A 26346-nucleotide genomic window follows, 5' to 3' on the forward strand; every position below is an offset into this window, starting at 1 on the left:
ACCTCTTGCAAGCCTCACCTAGCTACCACCTTGCTGAAGACCCCATTGGCCAGAGTCAGTGACCAAACTCAGCCCTGATCTGCTGCTGTAGCCCCGGTATCCTGCCATCCAGGCGGTGGCAGGAGGTCCCCGTCCTCACTGAAAATGACATATTTTAGATTTGGATTTTCTTTCCCTTGCCATCCTCACTCCCAGCCCCACTTCCCTTGAATTTACTGAATGCCTTACCTATTCCACAAAAAAGGAATGCATTTTTCAACCGAGGAAGTCACTTTACAATGATAGTGGTCATACAGCAAGCTGGTGTCCAATGGAATTCAGTCCCCCGACACATGCTTCATCACCTCTTCTCATCTGAGCTTATAAGACATCACTGTGACCTATTGAAATCTTAGCACCATTTCAAGCTTGGAAACACCTCCAGAAGCTGAGGTGCTCACCTGCAAAAACCACCTGTTTCTCTCCAAGCTCAACTTGCAGCTGTAACCTACACAGAGGTGAAGCTCTTGTAATTGCATTTAATAACCCATGTGCCAAATGTTGCTTTCCAACTCTCCATGCTAGACTTCATTGACTTAGAGGTTTTAGAAGCTTAGAGAGGACAAAGTTTAGTGCTGTAGCTTCTTCTGCGCTAAGCCCCAGGGAACTTTTGCATTAACCTCTCACAGTTCAAGTCCCTGCCCAGAATCCTGCAGCATGAATGGCCAAAATCTGTGCCTGGTATAGAGAGTTGTGTGGGGGAGGAGAAACAAAGTGCAGTACCTCCCACAAGCTCCCTCCTTAAGCCCTGTCCCCTCACCTATGCTTCCATTTAGCTCATTCCTTGTCACACTTCCGTTTTCCAATTGACATGTGCAAGTTGCACGTGTTCAAGGCAAGCAGTAGGGGTTTTGACACCCAAACTGGCTACTGAGTGGCCTTTTTTTTTTTTTTTTTTTTTTCCCAGTAAGTCAGTGATCAATTTGTTAGAGAGGACACTATCCCCACTTCATAAACTTCATCTGCCTGAGGGGTATTGAGTTTGCTGTCTTCATCGGCAGGGGAAGAAGAAGGGCTGTCATGTATAGTCATGGTACAGGCATATACGAGTCACATTCTCTGTTGGGCAGAAGTGAGACAGGGATGCAGGGTACAACCCAAGGAGTCTATTTCACTTTGACTCTGTGGCTGGATGTGGGTACAGGCTGAGTCAAATGGCCCAGAATTCTTGCCATGGAAGCTCAGTTGCTTCGAATTATATTTTCAATCCACTGCACGTAGTTAAAGATTCTGGTATAGATGCCAACATCAGCTCTCAAAACACATCCATCTGTAAAAGTTAGGATTCCTTGAAGCACCCCATTGCAGACCGCTGGGGCTCCTGTGACTTCCTGCCAGGAAAGAGGGACACCGGGTTATCGCTCTGGCAGAAGGCGCGAGGAGCACAACGGGAACGGGAAGGTGTCGCGAGTGGCTTACCTTGCAGGGCAGCCTTCTTCCTGGAACAATGCCCACGCACAGCATGGCTTTTGTGATGCTGTGGCTTTTATAGGCATCGTGGCACTCAGCCTCGGGGGTAACGGAGATGTTCACGTTCTGCAGTGAGTCAGGGTCCTTGGCTAGAGGGAAGGGAAGCAGGATGTCCATAAGCATTTGTTAGAGACCAAGCCTTCCCCTCTCCTTCCCCTCTGTTCCCGCACATTCCTTCTCCCAGCAGAAAGGAAAAGAGGTCCAATATCGAGAGAAATCGGGGCTGTGGTAGCAGGGACAACAGAGAATTATCGGATTGACAATCTCTCATGATACAAGTGTCTGTCCCCTTACAAAATAGATTAAACTCTTGGAAGTTATATGTAAACATGAGAGATCTCTGCAACAACATGAAACAAATTACTTTGAAAATTCTGGAAATTTAAACCTTTAAAGAGTGTCCTTTGGGAGGGAATTTTATTTATTTGTTTAGCTTTTACATTTTATTATTTGTCCTGTATTTTAAATTCATCACTGGTGCTTTTCAATTTATTTATTGAAATATATTTAACTTGGCCCTGATCAGCGTGGCTCAGTTGGTTGGGCATTATCCCATAAAGTGAAAGTCGTGGGTTCGATTCCCATTAGGGCTCATGCCTGAGTTGCAGATTGGGTCCCCAGTCAGGGCACATACAAGAGACAATGGATTGATGTTTTTCTCTCACAGTGATGCTTCTCTTCTCTCTTTCTCCCTCCCTCCCTCCCTCCCCTTGGCTCTAAAAAGATAAATAAAATCTTTTTAAAAATGAAATAGATGTGACTTGCAAGATGGTGTATATTTAAGGCATACACCATGCTGATTTGATACATTTACATAGTGCTATATGATTGCCATTGTAGCAATAGTTAACATCAATATGACATCCAATAATTATCATTTCTTTTTAGTGGTGGGAATAATGAACATCTAGTCTCTTGGCATACAATATTGTTGTCTATATTCACTATCTTAAGCATTAGATCTCTAGGATCTACTTATCCACTAATTGCTACATGTCTGTTTTTAGTTTAAAGAAATTTAGAGTTCTCTAACCTTAGTTTTTTGTCAGATCAAAAAATCCAGAATCTTCTAAAAAGAAGTCACTCAACAAGTGATTTTCTTAAACCCATAAAACTAGAATTTGATACAAGGTCTATTGATTCCTAATTCAAGTTATTTTCTTTATACCAATGGTTTACAAATACTAGGGACTGTGCAGACCCATTTTCAATGTAACAGAACAAGAAAAACAAGAAAAAAAGTAATATTGATACATATGTTAGGTGTTCTTTACAAGGATTTTTCATTGGCAAGAAGTATTTTGAGATTTTGTTTTTCTAATGGGCGTGTGTTTATATGAATGTCCTTATTTGTAAATGGCATATTTATTCTTGCAAATAAAATGTTTGAAGTTCTTTGTTTTATTTTCCAGTTTAGCAATAATTGTGTGGGTCCACATTTCTTCCAGAAATGTATTTTTAAAATTAAAGAAAATTTTTTCAATTACATTTGACATTAAATATTACTTTGTATTAGTTTCAGGTATACAGCATATTGTAATTATGCAAATGCTTTTTTAAGAAATGCTTACTTCACTACTTCATGAGCCAGAACAAAATAAGCTGCATTCTTGTTTGGAAGCCACCGCTCTTTGGCAAACACTATATATCAAACATACTGCTCACCAGAGGGACATTTGCTTACTTTCAAAACTCAAACTTGACTCTCAAAAGAACAAAGACTGTCTCCTTGTCTAGAGGACACTGATAAACAGAAGAAGTCAGACACAGAAAGCCAGCTACTGTACGATCTCGCCTAACTGTGGAATTGAACCACGCTGAACTCAGGGAAACAGAGACTAGAAAGGCAGTTGCTGGGCCCAGGGTGGAGGACATGGAGGTGTGCTGACCAAAAGGTACAAATTGTCAGTTATAAGATGAATAAGTTATGGAGGTTCAGTGTGCAGCATGGTGACTATAGTGTGTAATATTATGCGGTATATTTTGTAACAGCATAGGTCTTAAGTACTCTTACCACACACACATACAAGTATACACATAGTGTATACATACATCCAAATATGTGTACATATGTCAAAATATGTGTACTTATATCAAAACATGGCATTATACATGTCAAATATATGCATTTTTGTCAATCATGCATAAATAAAGCTGGAGAAAAAATGATTTCTACTTTTTGATATATTGAACACAATGTACCCCAAGATCTGAAGGTATTTACCAAAGATGAGTTAACAAAGGTTTGAGTTATGGCAGCATTATTAAGATAAGTGTGTAACCACCTCTTGGCTTCTAGAAAAAGAAAGTCAAGGTAACTGGATGAATGTGACCTGAGAAGCTTGTTTAAAATGACTCTCCGCCCATACTATGGTGCCTGTTAGATGATGTATATTAAATATACTCAAATAAGTTACTCAGAAGTAAAATTCTATTGGTAATTTTTCTTAAGGGACAATATCATAGTTTTATTTTCCTTATAATTAATCAGCTCTCCTTCCACAGTGTTCATGGCTATCTTGAGTCATAGCTACAGAGAGTTGATTAGAATTTGCATGAAAATTCTGGAATGGGATAGAGGGCAGATAGGCACAAAACATAGACAAGAGAAAGCTGTCTTAAGTTATTCAAAGTTTTTTTTTATGGAACCTGAAAAATATGACATAGAAGAAAGCTTACAACATGTAGTTCAGTGGTTTCAACTCATACACAGGAGACTTACTGAAAAAATCATGAAAGCCATTTTTAGACTTCCTGGATAAATGAGAAAATGTTCAGAGTGTTATCAGTTCAAAGTGTTTCAGAAATATTTTTCTTCAACTTGTAATTATTTATCTGTATCACAGTCTTGCATAAGGAAGGTCTGCCTGATTAAGCAAAACATTATGTATATATCTCATGTTTAATACATGAATGTTATTTGATGATATTTTAAGGCTCTAAGTTTCTTGATTGCCTGAAATAGTTTGGAAACATCTGATATGGTTTGTGCCACATTTCAGAGTTAAGAAAACTGAGGGTCTAAATTGAAGTGGCCCACTGTCATGCAGCAAATTAGGACCAGAATGCAAATGTCTTCTGCCCGCTAACTCCACTTCTATCATATATGAAAGCAAAGATGACAGAGAGATACATTGAGGGGGGAAAGCTCAGAGGATTCTCCCCCCTATACCCTCAGTGAGGTACAAGGAAGGGGAAAGGAGAGGAAATGGATGAATAATGAGGTTAGAAGAAAGAATGGGGGAGACTCTTGGAGAGAGGCCAAGGGCAGACAAGGGACAGACGCATATCTGATTCTGAGAGAAGATGGTCTCGCTGTCACTCACAGATGTCACATCTGTTGAAGCCCCAGGTGGAGACGGTGCACATGGTGTTTTCAGTGGCAGGTTCTCGGGGCAGGCTGACCAGTTTCACGTAGTCATTGACTTCAATGTATCTTTCCAGCTTGATTAACATCAGGTTATTCTCAATAGAAGTGATCAAGAAGTATGGATGACTAATCATCTTCTCATAACCAACCTCTTCTACATGTTGTTCAGTGTGGCTCGATGGGTTTGTAACGCCCAACATCACCTTAAGGTTCCTGGAACAACATGGGTGTTCTTGAGAAGGCTAAACAGAGAGGGCTCACCCATCCATCTGGGCCTCTCTTAGCTCCTCCCATAGACTTATTTCTCTACTCCTGAACATCCCCAGAAAGCCTTTATAGCCCCATGTAATTAATGGGCAGTGGTCTCAGGCAGGGGCCTCAGCCTGGGTACAACCCAAGAACCCCAAGTGCAAGGGGGCTTTGGGTGCTTGTGACTCACGGTAAGTTGCAGCTGGCCGCTGTAATCACCCACAGGGGATGGATCAGGACTCCAGTGCAGGGCAAGTAATCTGATTTCAGGTAGGCCAAGTAGTGGGGAGTGATGCTATTTGTGTAACTTGGGTCATAGGTCAAAGTACCTGGAAAGAGAAACAGAAGACAGGAGATTGAGATTTTTTTTTTTTTTCCAGGAATCACTTGCAAAACAAAAACAAAAACAAAGGAAAATTACTTAATAGACCCAAATTTTCCCTGCATTTCTCTCTAGTACCTTTACAAATTCTGCAAGCTGAATTTGTAAGCTGGCTTCCTTTGTTGTAAAATATAAAGAAAACGATAGAAACATATTTTTCCAAAAAGTGGAAGGTGTTTTCCCGTTTAGTTTTCAGTCAATGTCCTTTCAGTGAAAACATAAGCTTTCCAAATACCTTCCACAACTCAGTGGATATACGTTAAATGAACTCACGAAGAACTGAACTATTTTTATCATTCTTAGAATGCTTTGACCGATCTTATCCCATCCTGCCAACAACAATGCAAGGCAGAATGGCCTAAGTGCCATTGAAAGAACAGACCAAATGCTAACAAGCGTCTAGGGAGGGACAATCATCCATTCATTCAGCAAGAAAATATGGAGGACCTACTGTGTGCCAGGCTCTGTTTGAGGTGCTTGTCTACCTAGTGAACAAGATAGAGAAATATTCCAGCTCTCATACATTCTAGTCAGTGGGGACATTCAGTAATAATCACCAAAATCCATAAATAAATGATTCTGTATGTTAGGTGGTGATAAGTGCTTTGGGAAAAAACTAGAACAGGGAAAGAAGGGAAGGTAGTAGCAGAGGTGCATGTGCACTCACATATTTAGGGGACGCTGTGCGGTATTCCATCGGTAGTCAGGGTAGATCTCATGGATGTGAGGGATGAACAGTGAAACAGGGCTGGGGGAGGGAGATAATGACCTGCCTGGGGAACAGGATCCCAGGCAGAGGACACAGCTGCAGAAGAGCCCTAATGCCTATTTAAGGAAGATCACAGAGGCCAATGTGGCTAGCATGGTGAGGGAGGGGAGAAGGGGAGAGAAGGAGAGTGGCCAAAGAATGATGCAGGCAGGGCTTTGTAGAGTGTTGCAAAGACGTGGACTTGTCTCCCGAGAGAAATGGGGTGTGTGGTGTGTGATAAAGCAGGGATATGACTCCCTTAGGGAGAAGTGCTGAGTGCAGAGGTATAAAGCAGAGAGGTCTTTAGGAGAATAATTTGATAATATAAGCAAGAGACGGTGGCTTGGCCCCTGGTGAGCAGTGGAGGTGGTGAGATGTGATTGGATCCAGGATTTGTTTAGAAGATGGAGTCAACATAATTGCCCTAAAAGCCTGCATGTGGTGTGTGAGAGACTTCTGATCACCTCCGCAGCTCTGGCCTGAATAATTGGAATCATGACTGGACTAGACCCCCAAACTCTTGAATGCTCTTCTGGGTCTATTATTTGGACCCCTGCTTTCAGCCCCTGCCTCCACTTCTCATTGTCTCAAACCAAAGTTGACCCTATTCTAGATAGGCCCAGGGCAACTCTTGGCCTTCCTTAGGAGCAGTTGTGGCATTGGGGGTCCAATGTCCATGCCTCCCCCCTAAAGCATACAATAGTCAACCTGAGGTGAGGCAGGTCGGTGATGTCACAGGAGGCAACCTGGTGGGGATGGTGGCAGTGGTGAGTGGCAGAGAATCAAGCCTACACTTGTAGCCTGGAACATTGTTCCTGTCTTTGTCCACCTTTTCTCTTCCCCCCAAGATTTCCCTTTGGCCAGTAAAGAAAAATGTGCAGACACTCACAAGGCAGATTCAAGGCCACCCAGAAGAGGATAAACTTCATAATGATGTCAAAAACCTTTCCAAAGGATGAGGTTCAGCTCTGGGTTTCTGGAAAGGATGAAGAGAAGAGAGACTGTAAAGGACTAAATAAGATAAGGCAGGACGAGGTTCTAGGGTTAGAAAAAAATCATCGTTTGAATTCTTGCAGTGGCAGGATTCAGTTCCAGAAGAGCTGCTTATATAACAGTCGGAGTAGGAGGTGGTATCACCAGAAGGACAAGAACAGAGATCAGGTGACTTGGGCCTAGACGCGGTAGAGAATAGATCATCTCTTTGCTCTCTGTCAGATTACAAAATTCCTAATCCGAGAGACGTGGAAGCTCACAGTGTGTCCACAACCTCCTCCTCTCTGGCCCCCGCTTTGTCAGACTCTGAAGTCACGTCCCTCTCTGAACTGCCGGCAGGACATGGGCCCCGCCCACCTATGTGATGTGAGCCCCTGGTTGTCTGCCACAGACATGCATCTCCAGTGGCTAGAACCCGCAACCTGTGCTCATCGCAGCCCCTGACACTCAACACCTCCTCGGGGTACTTTAACCTTTACCTTCTTGTCACTGCTCACGCCTTTATTTATTCAACCAGCCAGCCCACAATTTATATTACATGTCTGACTTATATAGGCTCTGTGCCTACTGCTGAGGATGCCTACCTGGGAAGACACTTCTTCTGCCTTGGGGCACAGAGTTAAGGACACTTTTATCTACAATGTATGTTAAGAAAGGAGTGCCCAGAGGTTACAATCTACCTGGGGGTTAGAGAAAGGGGAGGAGCTTGTCCAGCATAAAATGAGGAGAAAAAATAATTCAAGAGGAAAGAAAGACCCCGGTACAGGCACGCACATATGAGATGACATGGTGTGCTTGTGGGACCTTGAGTGTCACGGAGGAGCATTGAAGGGCTGGGTGGGGACCCGAGCAGGACTGAACCATGAAAAGCCTTGTACCATAAGCCTTGCCTATTAAGACTTGCAGGGGTCTTCCCTGTGTAGGAGATCAGGAGCCAGTAAATTCATTTTTTAACAAAATTCTATTTAATGTTGTGGAGGACAGACTCACTCATGTTTATACCCTGCATAATCCTCAGTTGCCTCCCCTTGAGTATGAGTGGGACCTATGACCTGCCTCTAACTAATGGAACATGGCAAAAATTATGGGATGTCCTTCCCATGATTATGTTTATATATATACCTCCACCTTGTTGCATGCACAAGGGAGATTCTTCCCACTGGCTTGATGAAGAAAGCCCACCTGGCAAAGAACTCTGTGAGTGGCCTCTGCGGACTGAGGACAATCTTAAGAACGCCAGGGCGGCTTTCAGCTGACAGCCAGCAAAAACCAGTGGCCTTGTGTCATATGACCACACGGAAGTAGGTTCTGTCAACTACCTAGATAAACTTAGAAGCAAATTCTTCCCTCAAAACCTTTCTAGACCCTAAAGAAAGGATCCACCTAAGCTATGCCTGGGCTCTTGACTTAGTGAAACTGTGATATAATAAATGTTGTTTGGGCTGTTTGATTTGTAGTCATGCTTTTATGCAGGAAAACTAATACATATGACTATTGTATGCTGGCATTTTATTAGATATTGATGGTTTAATGGCAAGGGAGATGAGAATCATGCCCTCATAGATCATAAAGACTAAGAGGGGAAACGGGTGTAATAAGACTTGCCACCATGAAATGTCACAATGTGGGAAGTAAAGAGAGAGAGAGAAACACATAATGGAGTCCCCATGTGAGGATAAGAAGAAGGCCACTTTGAAGAAGTGATGTTTGATTGAGGCTTGAAGGAGGAGTAGAAGTAATCAAAGGAAGACATGGTGGAAGAAATCACTGGGAAGAAGAACCAGGACTCAAAAGCGAGCAGGGCGCATCCCAGAGTATGAAGAGAGACAGAAGAAGTTTACAGAGCAGAACTTTCAGGGATTGTCAAGAACATCCGGTGAAGAAGACAGAGGAGGCAACCAGAGAGTAGATCCAGGGAGACTAGCCTTGGCCTCTGTAATGTAGAGGGGAGGGGCTTTATCTGGCTTAAATGGTGACAGGAAGAAGGCAATAGATTGAGGAAGTGGAAAAATAAGGTAAAGGAAAGGTAATCTATAAAGCAAGCCTGTTGGGAAGTCAAAGGGGATGAGAGCCCTGTGAAAGGTGGAGATAGAAGCTAAAGATAATAGGGCTTCACTCCCAGGAAGTGAGCTTGACTTACAGAAACTGTGATATAATGAATGGTTTTCCCATCCAGGAAGGGTGGGAAAAAAATGAATAAGAAAAAAACTATGCTTGCAGGTTGGGCGTTGGGAAGTGGCATGAAGCATCTTCTGATGGTTTCACCTTCCCTCTACTCCCAGAGATCATCTGCTGATGGTGAGCCCTGAAGGTTAGAGGAGAGAGGAGGGTGTTTGATACGGCCACTATGAATTATTACACAGACAATGGACTTGGAGGATAGAATTGTCAGTGAGCGTTGAAGACATAATTTCAGAATTACAGAAAGTGATCATAGCAGGGGGCATTGGGCAATGGATCAGAGGCAGGAAGCATGGAGAGACTTGGAATGAGGCTCCTAGATAGACAAACAGAGGGACTTGTGGTTTGGATGGGCCAAAGGTAATAAGAAAGAGCAGCAAAGTTGAAAGGAATGGCCTGGTGTCCAAAGTTGAGATAATTTTTGCATTTGTGAGTGGACTAGCCTGTGGATCTTACTCAGAACCCAGATCTATTTTTTTGTTTTGTTTTGGCTTTTGTAGGGGGTAAAAACCTCCAGGTTCACAGTATATCAGTGTCCAAGAACCAACCTACCTCTGCAATCTCTACTAGCACATGGATTCACTTCTCCCTCATAGGATGGATCACCAAGCCTCTTCATTCTTTGCAGAGTCTCTTTCTCCAATGGCGTGACTGCCTCCCTCCCCATCTCCCTGACCCAAGTTACATCACCCCTCTCCTACATGTAACTACATGGCCTCTCATATAGCACTCTGAACCCCAACTCTTATGTAACTCAGAATCCTCTCAATTCTGTCTTTTTAGGTATCTGGGGTCAGGGATGCTGTTCACCTCTCCACCATGTGCCACCGTGAGAGAAGGACAAAGCATTCATCAGAGCTCTTCTTCAGAGCCCAAAACTCTACCAAAGCCTGAATCTGCTCTCCATATAGACTTCCCCAGCTTTTGTTGCCTAGACATTATCTGAGATCCAGATCTTTGTCTCCAGCTGTCTGCTAGAATTGACAACCTCTGTGTCCTTCAAGGATGCCAAAAATAGCATGCCCCATCTCTCCTAATTCATTCTCATGCCCCTGATCCCCTAGAGATGGAAACATTGGTTCTGTTTATATGATCTTTGAGACCAGCCACCTATCTAGCTGCCCAAGTCAGAAACTTGGGAGTTAACCCAGATACTTCTTTCTCTTTTCTACTCACAGTCAAAAACATCTTCAGTTGTATGGATGCAGCTTCTTCAGTCTCTCCCAATTCAGAAAGGTGGTGATATTGTAACATGGAGGTGTTAATGATGCCCCGTCTGATGCCTACAAGATAAAAATATCTAGAACAGGGCAAGCCCTTCACTAACACCTGCTCACCTACAAACAGCAATCTTTTATCACATTCTCTTGCCGTTTTGTTTCTAGTATTACTTACGTATACTTTCCAGAACATGCCACATTGTTCATGCTTTTTCAGACTTTTACTTAACTACACCCTCAGTTTTACAATATCGTCTCCTACTTTGTCTGCGTCTTTGGTCACGCCTCCCCTGATATGTTCTTATTCTATGCACTCACAAAACTCATTGCTCGTCGTAATTATGGCATTTGTCACAGGCTGATCGATGGCAAAGACTATGTCATATTCACTCATGTGCCCTTAGCATATGCAGTGCCTTCTGGGTAGCCGATGCATTGCAACATTTTTGAATGAATGAATGGTGAGGATGTTGCTGAATTTCTCGTTCTCACAGTTGATAAGAAAAAGAGGTTAGGGGTCGCAACATGACTACTTATTGTCATTTTTTATTGGGTTTTACAATGTGGATTCTGTTCAAGAAGAAGAATGATCAAGAGAGTTGGGAATCCAGAGTAAAAGTCATGGAGGAACACGGGAGCCTCAGTGACTCTTAACGATTTTTAGGATCCATCTGGCATAGGGGTGAATTTCTGTGTAGAATCCTTCACCTCCCAGGGTGACACTGCCTTTGGCCCAGGACAAGATTCCATGCAGCCTCCCAGCACAGATGGCTGGAGCAGCTGCAACTTCCTGCCAGGGAGAGGGAACAGGAGGTCAATGTTGTTCTGTCCTCAGGGAACAAGAATAAATCCCAACAGGTGGCACATTATAGGAGCAGGGGCATTTAAGGGACTGGACTCATTTTCCTCGAGAGGTGAAAACCCTCTCTTCACATCCATGTAGGTCTCCCCCCTCTTGGCCCAGCCTGAGAGGAAGCAGGTGAAGAAAAGGACAGGTGGCTCTACTGAGAATTTCTTCCACTCTAAAGGAGGCTAAGGGAATCAATGACAAACCCAGGACTAAGTGGGGAGAAAAGAGGGACTTCAGGCCTTTTGGGTAAGTACCATTGGATTCCCCACAATCACCTCTCCTCCCCATGGGACCCTTGCTACCTTCCTGTCTGGGGAAAAGAAATATACCTTAATTTTATATACGTTGTTCAGAGGTTGTCCCATACACATCATGTTGACTGTCGTTCTTTGGGTTATCATGCCCCGGCACTCATGGGAGGGAAGAGAATACTGGTTTGTCCAAGTGAGGATATCAGGGTCAGTCACTGTGGGATGGAGAAGAGAAATGAAGTCCAGGCTTACTCTCTGGATCCACGTAGTTTTGCGATCAGCCCCAACTTTGCAAATGCATGGATCCCTGAGAATATCTCTTGCTGGTAGCACGCATTCCATCCTTCTCAGGGTTCATGTTCAGTAGCTCTGTGTCAGAGCAGTGGATTCGGGGTGGGAATTCCTCCTTCCATCAGACGTCGGATCTGGGGTTCTGCCTACCATGCACGATTTAGAAAACTTTGAAGACCCAGGAGAAAATTATGAGTGACCTTGAGAAGAGACAGACACAAAGCCTTGGTCTCCAAAAAATCTGTCTTTTCAGCACCTACTTCACCTTCTTTAATTTAGTCATAGAAGGAGAAAACTATTTTTAATGTGTTTAAAAGTGTTTTGTAATGTTTATTTTTAAATGGATTATTTATAAGTGTGTATGTGTGTGTGTGTATATATATATATATATATAAACATACATGTTTTCCCCTAAGTAGTTATTCATCTCTAAGATAGCAGTTGTTAGTATCATGTTAATGTCAGGATACAAGGGTTCTAATGTAGATATACAATTTTAATCTCTGGTAGAGAATAGCAAGGAGGAAACAAAAAAATTGACCAGAAGTTGCTCAAGCTAAACTTAGTGTTCTGTGGAGCAGGATTTTCCTCATGAAGTGTATCCAATCTAATGTCCTAAAGCAGATTAGACCAGAAAGTGATGCATCAGAAAAAAGAGCAGTTAGGTTCAATTTTAAAGTTTCAGGGGAATTGAATTGAAATACATAGAACAAGCTAGGTGAAAGCAATCTAGTTACTTGAAATAATGAATTCCCAATAACTATTGGGAGGACTGCACCAGAAAACTTACCACGATCCTGTGCAGAGTCTGTGTGATAAAACCTTTGTATAGTTTTGTTTTCCAGTGGTATGTCATAAATTACTTTTGTAAAATGAGATGCAATCACTTTTTATGCAGACTTATGTAGTCAAGGATAAAAATCATAAATCTTTGATGTGTTCAACAAATATATTCACTTAGATTCCCAGGAATTGGGCTTCTTAATTAAAAATAAAGTTGCCCAATGTGAAGAATATAAAAGTTCCTACTTTGTATTTAGAAAAGTTAACTTTGTTTGTTTGCAAAACAAAATTATTTTCAAAGCTCCTACTTTTTGCTTGTTCTTACGGAACAGATGACTTGTTCTGTAGCAGCCACTGGGGCTTAAACCTGATTACTGTCCACAACAGTTTGCCCCAGTGGACACAGCTTTGGTGAGCCAATCGATCAATGCCACTTTTTAAAGTCAGCCAATCAGACCCCTCCAAAAAACATGCCTCAGAGTGCCAACCAATCAACAAGAACCTCACCCTAGTAACCACGCCTCTACAGATGATGTTAACTCTCTTCATGCAAACAGACCTGGTGACAGGAGGGATGGCTGCCTCAGCCACCTCCATATCGCTCAGGGTCCACCTGAGTCACCATTGGCATAGGCTGGGCTGTCTGTGGTCGGGGGTGGGAGTATCCTCGGTTGCCACCCTATAGCACATGTTTTGTTTTGTTTTTCTCACTGCTGTCTCATAATTGCTTGGTGGACTTTCAGTAGCCATGCATGAGGCAGCGAGACACACCCCGCCCCCTCCACCCGATGTGCCTTGATATTGTTTTTAGAGTGAGCTACTCACCCACCTTTATTTAAATTCACTTTCCAGGATTCAGATCTTGATTCTGGAGATGTAACAATAACTGCCTGTTCTGTCTGTTGATGTCCAACTGGCTGACCTCTATCAGTCTCTTTGAATTTTATTTTTTGGCCTCTAATCTTGGTATATTAGGTCCTGAAAGTCATTGCTTAAAAGTCAAGAACATTACCTTAGGGCCCCTATTTCCCTCAAGTGTATCCCTCCCTGTTTTCCGCAACCTGAAGAACACACTTACAGTTTTTATATACATTCCACCTCCAAGTTGGGATAAAGCAGGAATCATTAAGTGCCAAAGGTTCCAGAGCTATGGCTATGGTTCCCACGTAGCGGTTGAGTACAGCAGCCTCGGACAGTTTTACCATCATCAGGTCATTTTCCAGCGTGTGCGCATTGAATTCAGGGTAGGGCACGGTCAACGAGTAATTCCGTTCCTGCTCTTTGGTACTTGTGATGCTGGGTTGAAAAACTCCCAGTCGAATTTTAACACTTTGGAAGAAAGAGGGCGGAGAGATGGTTTTAAAAAAACAAACTAAACAGAACAGGGTAATAAAATGTCAGAACTGCAAGAAACGTCTTAATTTTATCTCTTAGACCTGAGAACTGAAATGACCTTCCTGGGCCTATAAAATAGTAATAGCAATGGTTTCCAGGATTGTTATGTTAGAGTCAACGTATATATGAAAGCTGACATGGTATCTGCCACCTAGAACGTGCCTGTACAGTCTAGTTGTGATGATGATGGTGATGATGGTGATGATACTGCAATCCATTATTCCAGAGCCCTTTGCCTATATACTACACTATCTCAAGCAACTCTTGAGAAAGCATATTGCACTCTTTGTTTGTACATATTCTTAGGCCCTTTCCATTCCTCTCAGGTCCATGTCATTATATTGAACATGTGCTTCCTTCATTGACCCTAGATTTGCCAGACTCTTGGCACTCTGTGAGGGTTCCCATGTACCGTTCTCCATTATACTCCCTGGACAAACCCACGCGCTTCCATCGCGAGAAACCCAGTTCACGCAGAATATCAGAATTTCTTAGAGGGATGAACTGTCTTTATTTCCTTCATATTCCTCATAATGGATGCAGCAGGGGTTCCATCTGTGTTTGAGTCAATTGTCTTAAGAAACCGGGCGGCTGAGAGTTCTGAGTTTGAAATGACCCTTGCATGCCCCTACAACTCTGAGTAAGTCCCAATCACTTGGGACTTCCTTGGACCCAGTCACAACAGAGACGCTGAAATTTGCAAGGGACGGCATTATTCTGGGCCATGCACTCTAGCCTTCACCCTCATCCTGGGAACCCGCCCCGCACCCCGACCTGTTACACCCAGCCAGCACCAGTCTCTCAGGTATCCTGACTACACAGGAACTCCGTTCCCCAAGCTTGAGTTCCTTGGCTGCCTCCTCCTCTTCCTGTGGGTCCCTTCTCAGGAGAGGCCACCGCAGCCACCCTAACTGAAGCGGATCTCTTGTTTATTGCAGTGTACCACTCTTTTCATGTTCTCTTTCTGGCCACTTATTTCTTTTGGTTTTCTTCCTCTACCAGAGCGTCGTCTCCAGGATAGGAAATTTATTTCCGTCTTTGTCCCCTTGCTGTTATTCCCGGGCAAGTAGTGAGTGTCCAGTAAAGGCACTAAATGAAGGAATACGATTTACTCTCCATGAGAGTCTCCAGGAGCCTTCCTAGGGATCTCTCTCAAACGGACCCATGTGTGTGATTTTCTGTCTTTGGAAGAAGATCCTCTGTCTTCCTGGGCCCCCTTAGGCTCTTAGAATGCCATTTGCATGTGCTGAAATGCCCCAAGCCCCGCTTTTGTTTAACCACATCCCTCCTCAAGAGCAAAGAGCCAAGGGGTACTCACGGTAAGGGGCAGTGAGCAGCTGTCAGGACCCACTCGGGGTAAATGAGAGACCCCACGCAGGGTTCTGGGCTGGACTGCAAATAGACCAAGTAAGGAACAGTCAAATCTTCCGGGTGGCTCGACTCTTCATTTTTAGACTCTTTGACCAGAATGGCTCCTAAAGAATTGATGAGAGGTCACAGGTGGAAAGAGAGACAAAGAGATTGAGACATGAGTGTTGGCCAGGGTAGTTTTTCCCGGCCAAAGGTTTTCAAAGATAATATCAATGTCTTCACGGTATGTTAAATATTCATTTTAAATCAGGGGGAACGGAGCATGCCTCTCAAGCTCTACACTTTAAGGAAACTGACACCTGTCCTTGCCAGGCATGGAAGTAAAAAATTAAATACTCTCTGGCTTTGCAGGTGAAAGTGGTAGGTAGCAGCTAGGAATGAGCAGCTGGCGGAGAAAAAAGGAGAGAGACGTGTCTCACCCGTTGACCCAGCTGTCCTGAGCCTGGTCCGATAAGATTGCTAGGCATCCAGAGAATCACAAGCAAAACTATGATAGCTCCGAAGGAGGGGAGCCCTTGAAATTCTTATGTATCATCTCCACTAGCTGGGGAAAAAAAGCCCTTTAAAACGACGTGTTAATCCAAAGTCTAGATGTGGGGAGGAAGAGGAGGAATCTAGACACTGACTAAAGTACATAACCCCGGAACCCCAATAGCCAGCACACTCAGATGAACTAAGCATCCACTCGTAGCCAGGTGGTCAGGTGTATAGAACAAACTTACCAACAAACTTACTACGTTCTTTCCTCTATGTGTAGGGCACTCAGACTAGCCTGGTGCCTGCTTGTAGCTTTGTGCCTGTGTGTGTTTCCTATATAAACTTGCTATCTCATTTCCACTATATGTACTTGTCTCTTGCCTGAATTCTTTCTTGCAAGCAAGATCAAGAGTTGAGGAGGGAGATCTCCTGAGTCATGTCTTCCCAGTCACATCTCTTAGGAGGGGGATCCCTCTAACTTGGGTTTCCCTGGTAACTTATCAAAGGAATGGAAAAGGTTGCATGGGCCCACAAGGCTTGAGGGCTCCTGACCCAGCCCACCTTCCTTTCCAGTGCTCAGCCCACATTGAGGGAAGGCTTGCTTTTACCGTGGCCGTGTGGGAACCGTGACCACCCAGCATACCACACGCTCAACAATAGGGCACTTACTAGTGACACATCCCAAACAGGCTCCCAGGCCTCAGAGGGCGTGGAGAGAGGGCTGATGTGGTGGGCTGTGCCTGAGTGTGGTTCCTTCTGTTTCCTTTACCAGCTAATTGAAGGAAATGCCCACAGCTTCCTAGCTCTTCCCCCGTGGCTAGGTACCTCCCTTTCCGACCCTTTCCGACCCTCCCCCCACCACCCCTTCTCTCCCGAGGTAGCAACAAGGGCGCAGACGCTCACCCGCTGCACCCAGGAGAGTGAAGATGAGACAGTACTTCATGGCGGCTGCGATCTCGCCAGGAGCAGATGCGTTGGCTCAAGCTAGAAATGACCCCAATCTGTAGTCCAAGTGTCTCTTTTAAGAACAGCTTGTGGGGGAGACTTTAATTGGGAGTTAGGGGGAGCTCCAGGGATCTTACAGTAGTCTTCAAACTACTCTTTATCTATCCCTATTTATAGGACAGAAGCCGGGAGCTTTCTGCTGTGGGTAAGCGAGAGGAAGGAGCCTGCTCAATCAGGCCCTGGTGCCTCTTTTCTGACCCTAAAAATCGCAGGAGTGGTGAGTGGTGCAGGATCTGCTCACATTTCCTCTTCCCTCTCTGTGACATCGCCTTTCTCTGTTGTCCCCTCCTGCCTTTGTGACTGCTACCCTCTCTCCCTGCCCTCCCCTGCCACCACCCCTCCCCCAGAGACCCCCAGAGAGCCATTCTTGTAGACCCAGTGAATGCTGGGGTAGGAAACAAATGTAATCGATCGCCCCCCTGCCCTTGCCCCCCACATTTTAGAGATAAGGATGCTGCGGTCCTCAGGGAAGTCAGTGCAATGTCAGGACTTGGAACTGAGGCTACAGATTTCCCCTGGCAGGTTGACCTTTACCTGAGCCCTGGGCTCCAAGAAAACAGCAGTGGGTGAAAATATCCCCCGGGAAGTTTGTCTTCTGGGAAATGGCTTGCCACAAAGAAATACCCTCCCCCACGTGAGTCAGAGGAGACGTTCTCGTGGCTCCCACAGGACTTCAGAGGACTCCTTGGTTCCCCGTGACAAGGTCAAACACAGACCTTTCCCCTTTGCCCTGAACAGGACACAAACCCTCCAGCTCCTCACTATTTGCCTCATGAATGATCAGCTGAGCTGAGAACTGCTTTTCTTCTGAAACTAGCTAAATGTAGACGGCGGACGGCGAAGTCCCCTGACACAGAACAGCCTCACTGTAAGCCTCCCCACCTGTAAGTTGTCGGTGTCTCCCAATAAAAATGCAAGGCAAAACCATCCTGCTGAGATGGATTTTCGAGTCTGGAATGTCTTTTAATTGCAAGAATCTGAAGAAAATCCATCTCCTTACCTGTTCGGGTGATTTTGACACTCACTCTTTCCAGTGTACCACACTCGTTTTTATAAGTTAGCGATCCATGAAAACTTCCCAATCCCCCCTCCCTGAGATATGATACACAGGGGGTTCAGTCAGGGACTGGGGTGGTCAACCTACGGCCCGGGCGCTGCCTGTAGCCCAGGATGGCTATGAATGTGGCCCAACCCAATATTGTAAACTTACTTAAAACATAATGAGATTTTTTTGTGATTATGTGTCGCAGTGTATTTAATGTGGGGCCCAAGACACCTCTTCCTCTTCCAGCGTGGCCCAGAGACGCCAAAAGGCTGGACAACACCCCTGGATAGCCTTCTGCGCTGTCCTTCTCTGGCCTCGGTATCAGAGTAACTCTGGCCTCATAGGATGAGTTTGGAAGTGATATCTCTTCAATTTTGGGGGGCAGGGGGAGAGTTGGAAAAGAATTGGCATTAATTCTTCAAATATTTGGTAGAATTTAACCAGTGAAGTCATTTGGTTCTGGGGCTTTCGGTGTTGAGAGTTTGTTTGTTTACTTTTTGCTTTCTGTCATCTCTTTGCTGGTTATTCTTTCAGATTTTTTATTTGTACAGAGCTTAGAACAGTGACTTATAGTGGCAAATAGTAAACGCTATATAAATGCTTGTTAAATAAAATAACCGTAACCTTAGGATCGCCATATTTTCCAGGCTCCTAGGGACATCTTTTTCCCTTAGTGACCATGTATTGTTGTAAAGTCCTTAAATCTTTTGAGCATTTTCATGTTTGTTAATATAACAACATAGCAGCAAAGAGCTGAGATGCTAGAGTCAAACTTCAAGGGCTCCGTTCCCAGCCCTGGGACTTACCAGCTGCCTTGTCCTGAGAAAAACCTTTAACCTCCATGAGCCAGTATTCTAAACTATAATATGAGAAATGTTAGTGCCTACCTCACAGGATACTTGTGAGGATGAAATATTAAGTAGTATCTAAAAGCGCAAACATAGCATGTGGCACATAGAAAATACTTTAAAATGCTAGTTGTTGTTATTACCTATTTGCCCCTCTGCAGAAGCGAGAGATGCGCCCTGAATCCTCACAGGGAGCAAACCATCCTGGTCCAGCAGGGCCCCAGAACACGTTTCCTCCTGAAGTCAGGGATTCAAAATGGTCACGTGCCTGTGGGTTTAAGGTATCCCCAGTTCCGTACAGCTTCCTCTGCTGAGAAACTAGATTATGGAGTGTACCAGTTTGAGGTAAATTCCTTCTACCCAGTTTATATGTCCTATGTGAAAAAAATATTTACAGCTAAGCTTCTAAGTGCTGATATTGCTTTAGCTTCCGTACCTGCAAAATGTCATAACTTTGAAGTTGACAGGTGAGAGCTATTTCCTCAGAATTTTCAGGAGCAAATAATAAGTAAATTTGTCTGGTACTATAATTAGATGAAAAAAGAAAACAAAACAAAACTTTTGTCTCTTGGCATTGTCCGTAATCTTAGATGCCTCCCTCTTTACACTTCCTCATTTTTGCTACAAAAATACCATGTCTTTCTGGATCTTATTAAATCAGGAATTAGGTATTTATTTGTAATAAATGTATTTTGGTCAGAGCCATCTCTTCGGACTACAAAATGGCTTTTTATTTTAAATTGTAGTATGTTTTCATAGGTCTTCTGATGCTTTTCTTAGTATAATAGAAGCAGATCGCTGTTTTCCACTCGCCCATTCCTTTCTCCAATTTGCTAGATGGTGTGGGCATTGATCAGCATTATAGTCCATAATCTCTGTTTTCTGTTTACCCAGTTAGCACGCATATGCCATGAAGACAGAGCACTGTCTGACTAGGTGAATAAGTAACTAAGTAACATTTCATATTCTACCCTCATATAATGTATGTCTACCCGCTTACGCAGCAGACAGTTTCAAGGGAAAGTTGATGAATACCAATAAGGCCAGTTCTTGGACATATTTGGTGCAGAACAAAATGCTTTTATTTAGGTACTGTCTTGAGCCATAGGATGAAGGTGAAGTTGTCTAACAGGGAGAGGGCTTAGTTGGCAGCAATGGTCTCCTGAATCCAGCTCACGAAGTTGCAGACCTTGGTGTAGACACCAGGCTTGCCCTTCAAAGCACAGCCGTAGCCCCAGGAGACAATGCCCTGGAGCTGTCCGTTGCAGACCACGGGGCCACCAGAGTCACCCTGAGCAGGAGGGAAAAGCCACGTTAGAACTCTCAACCATGCCCCTTGGGATAAAGGTTCAATGTCCCTCCATTATCCTGGGGCCCTCTTTTCAGGCTGCTGGTTCTGCATAAAGCCCCTTCTCTTCCCCCTGGAAATCCTACCCTCCATCCTGTATCACATCCCCATTCTTCCTCCTCCTTCCCTCTAGATCCTTCTTGTTCCTTAGTTGCAGGGCCAAGAAGAGGTGAGGATGACCAAGTGTAAGGCTGTCCAGTTGCCCCGCCCCTTCAAAGAGTGTCTGTCTCCAATAGGCATCCTCAGAAGGGCACCTTAGATGTACTATTCACACATCATCTCCCATGTATCCTTTTACCCTTAATTCTAACCATTCACATAGCAAATAGAAAAATGATCGTTTATCACAAACCTATCCCTCACCCCTCGTGATCAATCCTAAAGAAAGCCTTTCAATGTTCTGTGTTTCAGGAGAGGGAATGTTTGGTGGAGATACATGAGATGGAGTTGGAAAGAGAAGGAATGCGAAGGAACTCACCTGGCAGGAATCCTTTCCACCCTCCAGGAAGCCCAGGCACATCATGTTGTTGGTGATCTGGCCGGGGTAGGCTTTGCGGCAAGCGCTGTCGGAGAGGATTGGGGCGTCCAGGCACTGAGGGAGCTCGGGGTAGTTAGCTGTCGGGCGCAGGGGTGAAAATAGAAGGTTATCCACAGGATTCCTGGGAAATTTCTGTCCTGCGCTCTCTCTCCTCCTTCCCAATACTCCCACGCTTTCATTCAGATTGCCAGTAACTTCTACTTTGGAAGAACAACTTTTATCTGGAAGGCCTTCCAAAGAGTTTTGGCCAACAAGTTGTTACCTCTGTGAGGCTAGCGTGAGTGACCACTGATCTCAAATCTAGAGACTTTATTTGTCAAGCCGGTCTTTGCCTCAGGCAGCCCCAACTCCCTTAGTCTCAGTTCTGTTTCGCCCTCAGCCCCCAGTTCTCTGCAAATCACTAATCACTTCACTTGACAACCTGGCATCTCCATTATGGTTCATTTGTGTTGCGTTTTTCACCAGAGGAATCTTCCTCATTTCCATTAATACCTTCTAAGGCTCCATAGGCCCACAGACTCCCTCTGGGAACCTTGTCCTGAGTGGCAGTTTGGACTAACTGACCCTCCACATGCCTCCAGGATTCTCAGACTTGGTGATTGTTTCGTGTGACACTTACTGCCAACGCTCTGGGTGTTGCCCCAGCCAGAGATGAGACACTGGGTACCAACATCTGCGCAAGTTCTTGGCAGAGAGACAGTGGAGACGCGAGAGCTGATGGTGGCAGGTGAGCTCAGTTTGATCAGCATGATGTCATTATCGATGGTCCTGGGGTTGTACTTGGGGTGGCGGATGATCTTGTCTGCATTGATGAATTGCTCATTGCCCTCAACAACTTCAATGTTGTATTCTCCCAGACGCACCTGGATTCGGCTGGATTGAAGGATTAAAAGTTCTGTAAGTTTTCAGCTGGAGCTTTTCCCCGTTACCAGTACACCTCCTTCATGAGCTTTGCGTGGATACCATCCCCGTCCAGCATTCACACACAGGTAGTCGTACCCCTAAAGCAGTCCCACCAGACACGGGGCAGTTAGAGCCTTGTTTAGGTGGGTGTCACTGCAGGCACAGACCCGCAGCGCCCCCCGTTGTTGGAACAGGAAGGCATAGGAATGGGAACCAAGTGACACCGGTAAACCAGTGGGAGGTGATAAGGGAGTTGGTGGCAATTAATTGGCGCCTGCCATTTCTCCCCTGATTACCAATTATTGTAGGGAGATGTGGTAGCAATCAGAGGTATGAACGCAGAATGAGTTGTGCTTATTGTCCATGCACTGGAAATTTCGTGTATTTTATTACCTCCATTGGGCAGTAGGTTCTGGGTGAGCTATAGTGATTAACGCTCTCCAGCTAGTTCTAAGTTTACTTCCCCACTCACTATGTCCCCTTCTGTGTCTTTATTGGGAAGGATGTCAGGGGACTCTAAGGGCACCGTGTGAAAGTCCTTCCACACATCTTTCAGTGCCTGGAGGATTAATGAGGCTCTTAGAACATGCGTGTTCACCCCTCAATCCTAACTCTGTCGTTTACCCGGCTTGGGCCGTGGCAGGGCTGGGGGACAAGTTAATTCTAAGAACAGGGATGTGAGCCTTGGTTACTTACGACTTGTAGCAATGAGCCGCAGACACCACCCACTGGTCGTTGATGAGGGAGCCACCGCAGAAGTGGTAGCCGGCGTTCAGGGACACCTGGTAGGGGATGGAGTTCTTTCGGCAGGTGTAGCCCCCGACGATCTTGTCGTCGTCATCATTGGGGAAAGCGACTGGCGAGGAAAGTTGGAGAACTATCTGTTAACAGGTCCATCTTGGAATTTTGACTCACCACCGAGTTTTTACAGATTAACCAGAAAAGATCAGATAGTGTTTTCCTGTCACACGTAATCAGGAAATGGTGATATTTAATGTAGTTTTCCCCAAAACTTAGTTTTTTTTGTACCTTTAACACATACCCTACTTATAGCATGGTTAAATATCTAATTCTTCTTCAATCTTTACCCAATAACAAGCTTATTGATCTTAGAGAGAGGAGAAAGGAGGGAAGGGGAGATAGAGAAACATCTCATCGATGTTTCTCTTCGATGTTAGGTTGCCCTGACTGGGGACTGAACCCACAACCCAGGCATATGCCCTGGCTGGGAATTGAACCTGCGACCTTTTGGTTTATGGGATGATGCTCCAACCATCTGAACCAGACCTGCCAGAGGCCTGATTTTTAGTTCATACTTTAAATTGGATAAATATATTGTTTTCTTCATATGTAATGCCCCCCCCCAACACACAGATAAGAGACTCTACATAATAAATCTCCCAAGTAACACTACCTAAGAATAAAACCTGCTCAGCAGCCATGCAAATGGTTTTCGGTAAAGCTTTGCAATACCCAGCATTATGTTTGTTTGTGGTGGTTGGTATGGGATATGTATGCCCAGGAGGCAACACAAAGAAAACTTTTAGGAACCACCTGAGAATGTGCTGGCCAAGGAGAAAAATGGGAAGTTTGTACTTCTATTCCCCTTCGCCACCCCAGAATTTCTCTTCTGGTTCTCACCTAAAGTTTTCACAAAATAATTTTATAGAACATTATAAGTTTTCCATCTCCAACCTGTTCCCTTATCCCAAAGATCTCTCCAACATTTTTCAATTTATACAGATATACTAAGATTTCTTATGGCTCCAAAACCTTTCATTATCTTATATGTGTATTACTGCTTATGTATTTTAAAAGAAATTTTGAGAAAGACATTTCTGGGTATACAGGCCACTGTATGGAATTTATACCTGCCCAATTTGGGAAAATTTAGTAGTGAGTTTTAGCAGTATAAAAATAGTCACTTCTCTCTCCTTCGATGATTGACAGGCATCCAGTTATTTTACACTGGAGACATTTAATTAGCAAAGATGTAAAACCCAACCCATGGCTTTCATTCATGAGACACAAAATATCCTTGTCTGTTACGATCCCTGCTAAGATGCCCTTTCGTCTAGAGAAGACTCAGGGTCTGACCGCCACAGCTTCCGCAAGGAGCACAAGATTCATCATTAGTCCTCGTTATTAGCTCTAAATCCTAGGCCAGGTCAGAACAGCATTTCCTCACGGTCGACTATCCTTTCCTTTTCTCTCATCTTCACAGATTTTACCTTGAATCTTAGGGCAGGTTCTGCCTCTTTATGTCTATCTACGCTGATTCCTTCTGCTCAGCGATCTCTCCCCAGCAAGTGAGACTTATTCCTCTATAGACATATGTACTATGCACTTGTTGTCTCAACATGTTAAGCTTCTGAGTACAAAAGAGATTATAGTCAACATTCATCGTTGTCTTCCAGAGTACGACATGCAAGCTTAAATACCTGCCAGAACACCTGCAGATTCCTTTAGTAATAGAGACTCACCAGCAGCTCCCAGGAGAGCGAGGAAGATGAAGGTCTTCATGATTGCTCACCAGATCAGATGCGCATAGGACGAAGGGTTTTCATCTTCTATTTATACCTCCAGGCTCGTCACCGATGCCATGGCCACAGGTGCTGGACACGTGACTTCACGAGCAACTCACACAGCTGAATTTAGAATTCAGTTCTGTATCAAATGGAAGATAATTCCACACTAAATGTAAACATTAACCACTTTTCCAGAAGGTTATGGGAATGAAAGTGAGGACTCCACCTGGTGGGAGCTGTTGCCCATAATAGAAAAGTTGCAATAAGGTCATAGAACAGGGATGCAGATGTCCTGATTCCCAGGCAGAAGTCTTTGGCAGTTGGTTGTTCCTCCGCCCACTCTGAACCTTTATCCTGAAGTCGGCCTTGAACACTACGCCCTTGCTGTTGAATTAACTCTGGCTCTTTTACAATTACATAACTTTTCTTGTGGCATCTCTGGTCTTGTATATGCTGGTTAACTTTTCATGACTAATAGAAACAACTCATTCCCCTGAGAAGAGAAAAATTATTCTGATTTAAAATTGCAAGAGATCTAAACAGGAGAGTGAATAACTTACATTTCTCTAGAACTATATATGAGGACTTTTCTAAATACTTTGCCGATATTAAGTTAGTAATTCTCACACTAACCCTACAAGAGACCAGTATGATTCCCATTTTACAGACGGGAAAATGGAGATACGAAAGTATAGAGAGCTTGACCCAAATCACACAACAAGTACATAGTAGGGTCAGGATCCCAACCCAGGAAATTGGGCTTCAGAGTCTGTGCTATTAACTACTAGGCAACCCTTCCCCACTAAGTTCACCGAAATCTGGAGACCAGGATGACACAGAATTCCTGGCCAATGATAAGACAATGGAAATTTGTGAGGCGCTCACAATACATCAAGCACTATAAACGGGATCTACGTACATCGACTCATCCAATCTTCACCAAAAACTGACTATTGCTATAATTTTTACCATTTAAAAAAAGATGTTATTTATTTATTTTTAGAGAGGGAGAAGGGAGAAAGAGAAGGCAGTATCAATGTGTGGTTGCCTCTCGTGCGCCCCCTACTGGGGACCTGGCCCTTAACCCAGGCATGTGCCCTGACTGGGAATGGAACTGGCAACCCTTTGGTTCACAAGTCGGCACTCAGTCCACTGAGCCACACCTGCCAGGAAAATTTTTACCATTTTTTAGGTGAGGCTTAAAGAAGTTTTGTGTTTGGCTGAAAGTTTTATAGCTATTAAGCGGTCAACACAGAATTCAAACTCAAGCAGCCTCATATTAGTTTTCATGTCTTCCACTGGGCTACCATAAACATAAGCAAAGAGAGCAATCTGAACTCTATCAAAATAAGATATGACTCAAGGGAGCATACAGAATTCGGAAAAATCCAAGAAACGGGCCTGGAGCAGGAATTATAATAGTGGGGCACAGAAGAAGTATCCAGAATATGTGACTCTCCATGAGAACTAACCTCAAGCTTCTACATCCACGGATACACCTGGATGGTCTGCCAGGAAGCTCTGTCCACTTCAGCAAACCGTCCCTCCAGAAGTATTTCCTGTTTCTTTTACATTCGAAATTTTGTTGATAATGAAGATGATTTACTGGAAGAGTCTCAACCCTATTGACATTTTGAGCCAGATAATTTTTTGTTGGGGGGAACTGCCCTGCATTCTGTACCATATTAACTATATGTATGTTTTTAATCCTCACCTGAGAACATATTTATTGATTGGAGAGAGAGAAGAAGTAGGGGAGAGAGAAACATCAATTGGTTACCTCCTGTACATGCCCTGACTGGGGATTGAACCCTCAACCTTTTGGTACACAGGGTGGCATTCCAACCAACTGAACCACTGGGCCAGGGCCATACTGTAGTATATGAATCGGCTTCCCTGGCCTTGGATTACAAGTAGCGCTGGCCCCTCCTCCCAGTTATGAAAACCAAACAGGTCTCCAGACATTGCTAAATGCCCCCTACGGGTCAAAATCCTCCCCGGCTGAGAATGACGGGTCTAAGGAGAGAGGGCAGGCAAGGGAGCTTCTTGGGCCATACGGGG

General features: G+C 44.2%; 3 protein-coding genes across 3 annotated transcripts; all 3 read right to left on the bottom strand.

The window, feature by feature from the left end:
- Nucleotides 1–1220: 1220 nt before the first annotated feature.
- On the bottom strand, nucleotides 1221–11046 carry PRSS58 (serine protease 58). Its single transcript, XM_054564229.1, has 5 exons — nucleotides 10971–11046; nucleotides 5319–5457; nucleotides 4836–5092; nucleotides 1459–1598; nucleotides 1221–1370 (listed from the first exon to the last, which is right to left on the bottom strand). The coding sequence occupies exons 1-5, from the start codon at nucleotides 11044–11046 to the stop codon at nucleotides 1221–1223; spliced, it is 762 nt and encodes a 253-aa protein (XP_054420204.1).
- A 246-nt stretch (nucleotides 11047–11292) lies between these two features.
- LOC129063365 (serine protease 58-like) lies at nucleotides 11293–17013 on the bottom strand. Its single transcript, XM_054564406.1, has 5 exons — nucleotides 16974–17013; nucleotides 15541–15697; nucleotides 13906–14156; nucleotides 11832–11968; nucleotides 11293–11442 (listed from the first exon to the last, which is right to left on the bottom strand). Exons 1-5 carry the CDS (start codon nucleotides 17011–17013, stop codon nucleotides 11293–11295), a joined length of 735 nt encoding a protein of 244 aa, XP_054420381.1.
- A 3025-nt stretch (nucleotides 17014–20038) lies between these two features.
- LOC129063364 (serine protease 1-like) lies at nucleotides 20039–24296 on the bottom strand. The gene is made up of 5 exons (XM_054564405.1): nucleotides 24241–24296; nucleotides 22454–22613; nucleotides 21474–21727; nucleotides 20795–20931; nucleotides 20039–20259 (listed from the first exon to the last, which is right to left on the bottom strand). The coding sequence occupies exons 1-5, from the start codon at nucleotides 24278–24280 to the stop codon at nucleotides 20110–20112; spliced, it is 741 nt and encodes a 246-aa protein (XP_054420380.1). The 5' UTR covers nucleotides 24281–24296; the 3' UTR covers nucleotides 20039–20109.
- Between the last annotated feature and the right edge of the window lie 2050 nt (nucleotides 24297–26346).

Source organism: Pteronotus mesoamericanus, unplaced genomic scaffold (genome assembly GCF_021234165.1).
Source record: "Pteronotus mesoamericanus isolate MK-2021 breed Mesoamerican mustached bat unplaced genomic scaffold, CSHL_Meso_final scaffold_85, whole genome shotgun sequence".
Classification (NCBI taxonomy): Eukaryota; Metazoa; Chordata; class Mammalia; order Chiroptera; family Mormoopidae; genus Pteronotus; species Pteronotus mesoamericanus.

What these genes read in the sequence shown, in the direction of transcription:
- PRSS58 (XM_054564229.1), bottom strand. Translation starts at nt 11,046, where the DNA reads ATGAGTGAATATGACATAGTCTTTGCCATCGATCAGCCTGTGACAAAT. An exon ending in GCGGCCAGCTGCAACTTACC is followed by an intron (nt 5,093 to 5,318) that starts GTGAGTCACAAG and finishes ATGTTGTTCCAG; the next exon opens with GAACCTTAAGGTGATGTTGG. An exon ending in CTTCAACAGATGTGACATCT is followed by an intron (nt 1,599 to 4,835) that starts GTGAGTGACAGC and finishes CCTTCCCTCTAG; the next exon opens with CCAAGGACCCTGACTCACTG.
- LOC129063365 (XM_054564406.1), bottom strand. Translation starts at nt 17,013, where the DNA reads ATGAAGTACTGTCTCATCTTCACTCTCCTGGGTGCAGCGG. An exon ending in GCTGCTCACTGCCCCTTACC is followed by an intron (nt 14,157 to 15,540) that starts GTGAGTACCCCT and finishes TTTCTTCCAAAG; the next exon opens with TGTTAAAATTCGACTGGGAG. An exon ending in GTGGAATGTATATAAAAACT is followed by an intron (nt 11,969 to 13,905) that starts GTAAGTGTGTTC and finishes TCCATCCCACAG; the next exon opens with TGACTGACCCTGATATCCTC.
- LOC129063364 (XM_054564405.1), bottom strand. Translation starts at nt 24,280, where the DNA reads ATGAAGACCTTCATCTTCCTCGCTCTCCTGGGAGCTGCTG. An exon ending in CAACACCCAGAGCGTTGGCA is followed by an intron (nt 20,932 to 21,473) that starts GTAAGTGTCACA and finishes TGCGCCCGACAG; the next exon opens with CTAACTACCCCGAGCTCCCT. An exon ending in GTGGAAAGGATTCCTGCCAG is followed by an intron (nt 20,260 to 20,794) that starts GTGAGTTCCTTC and finishes CCTCCTGCTCAG; the next exon opens with GGTGACTCTGGTGGCCCCGT.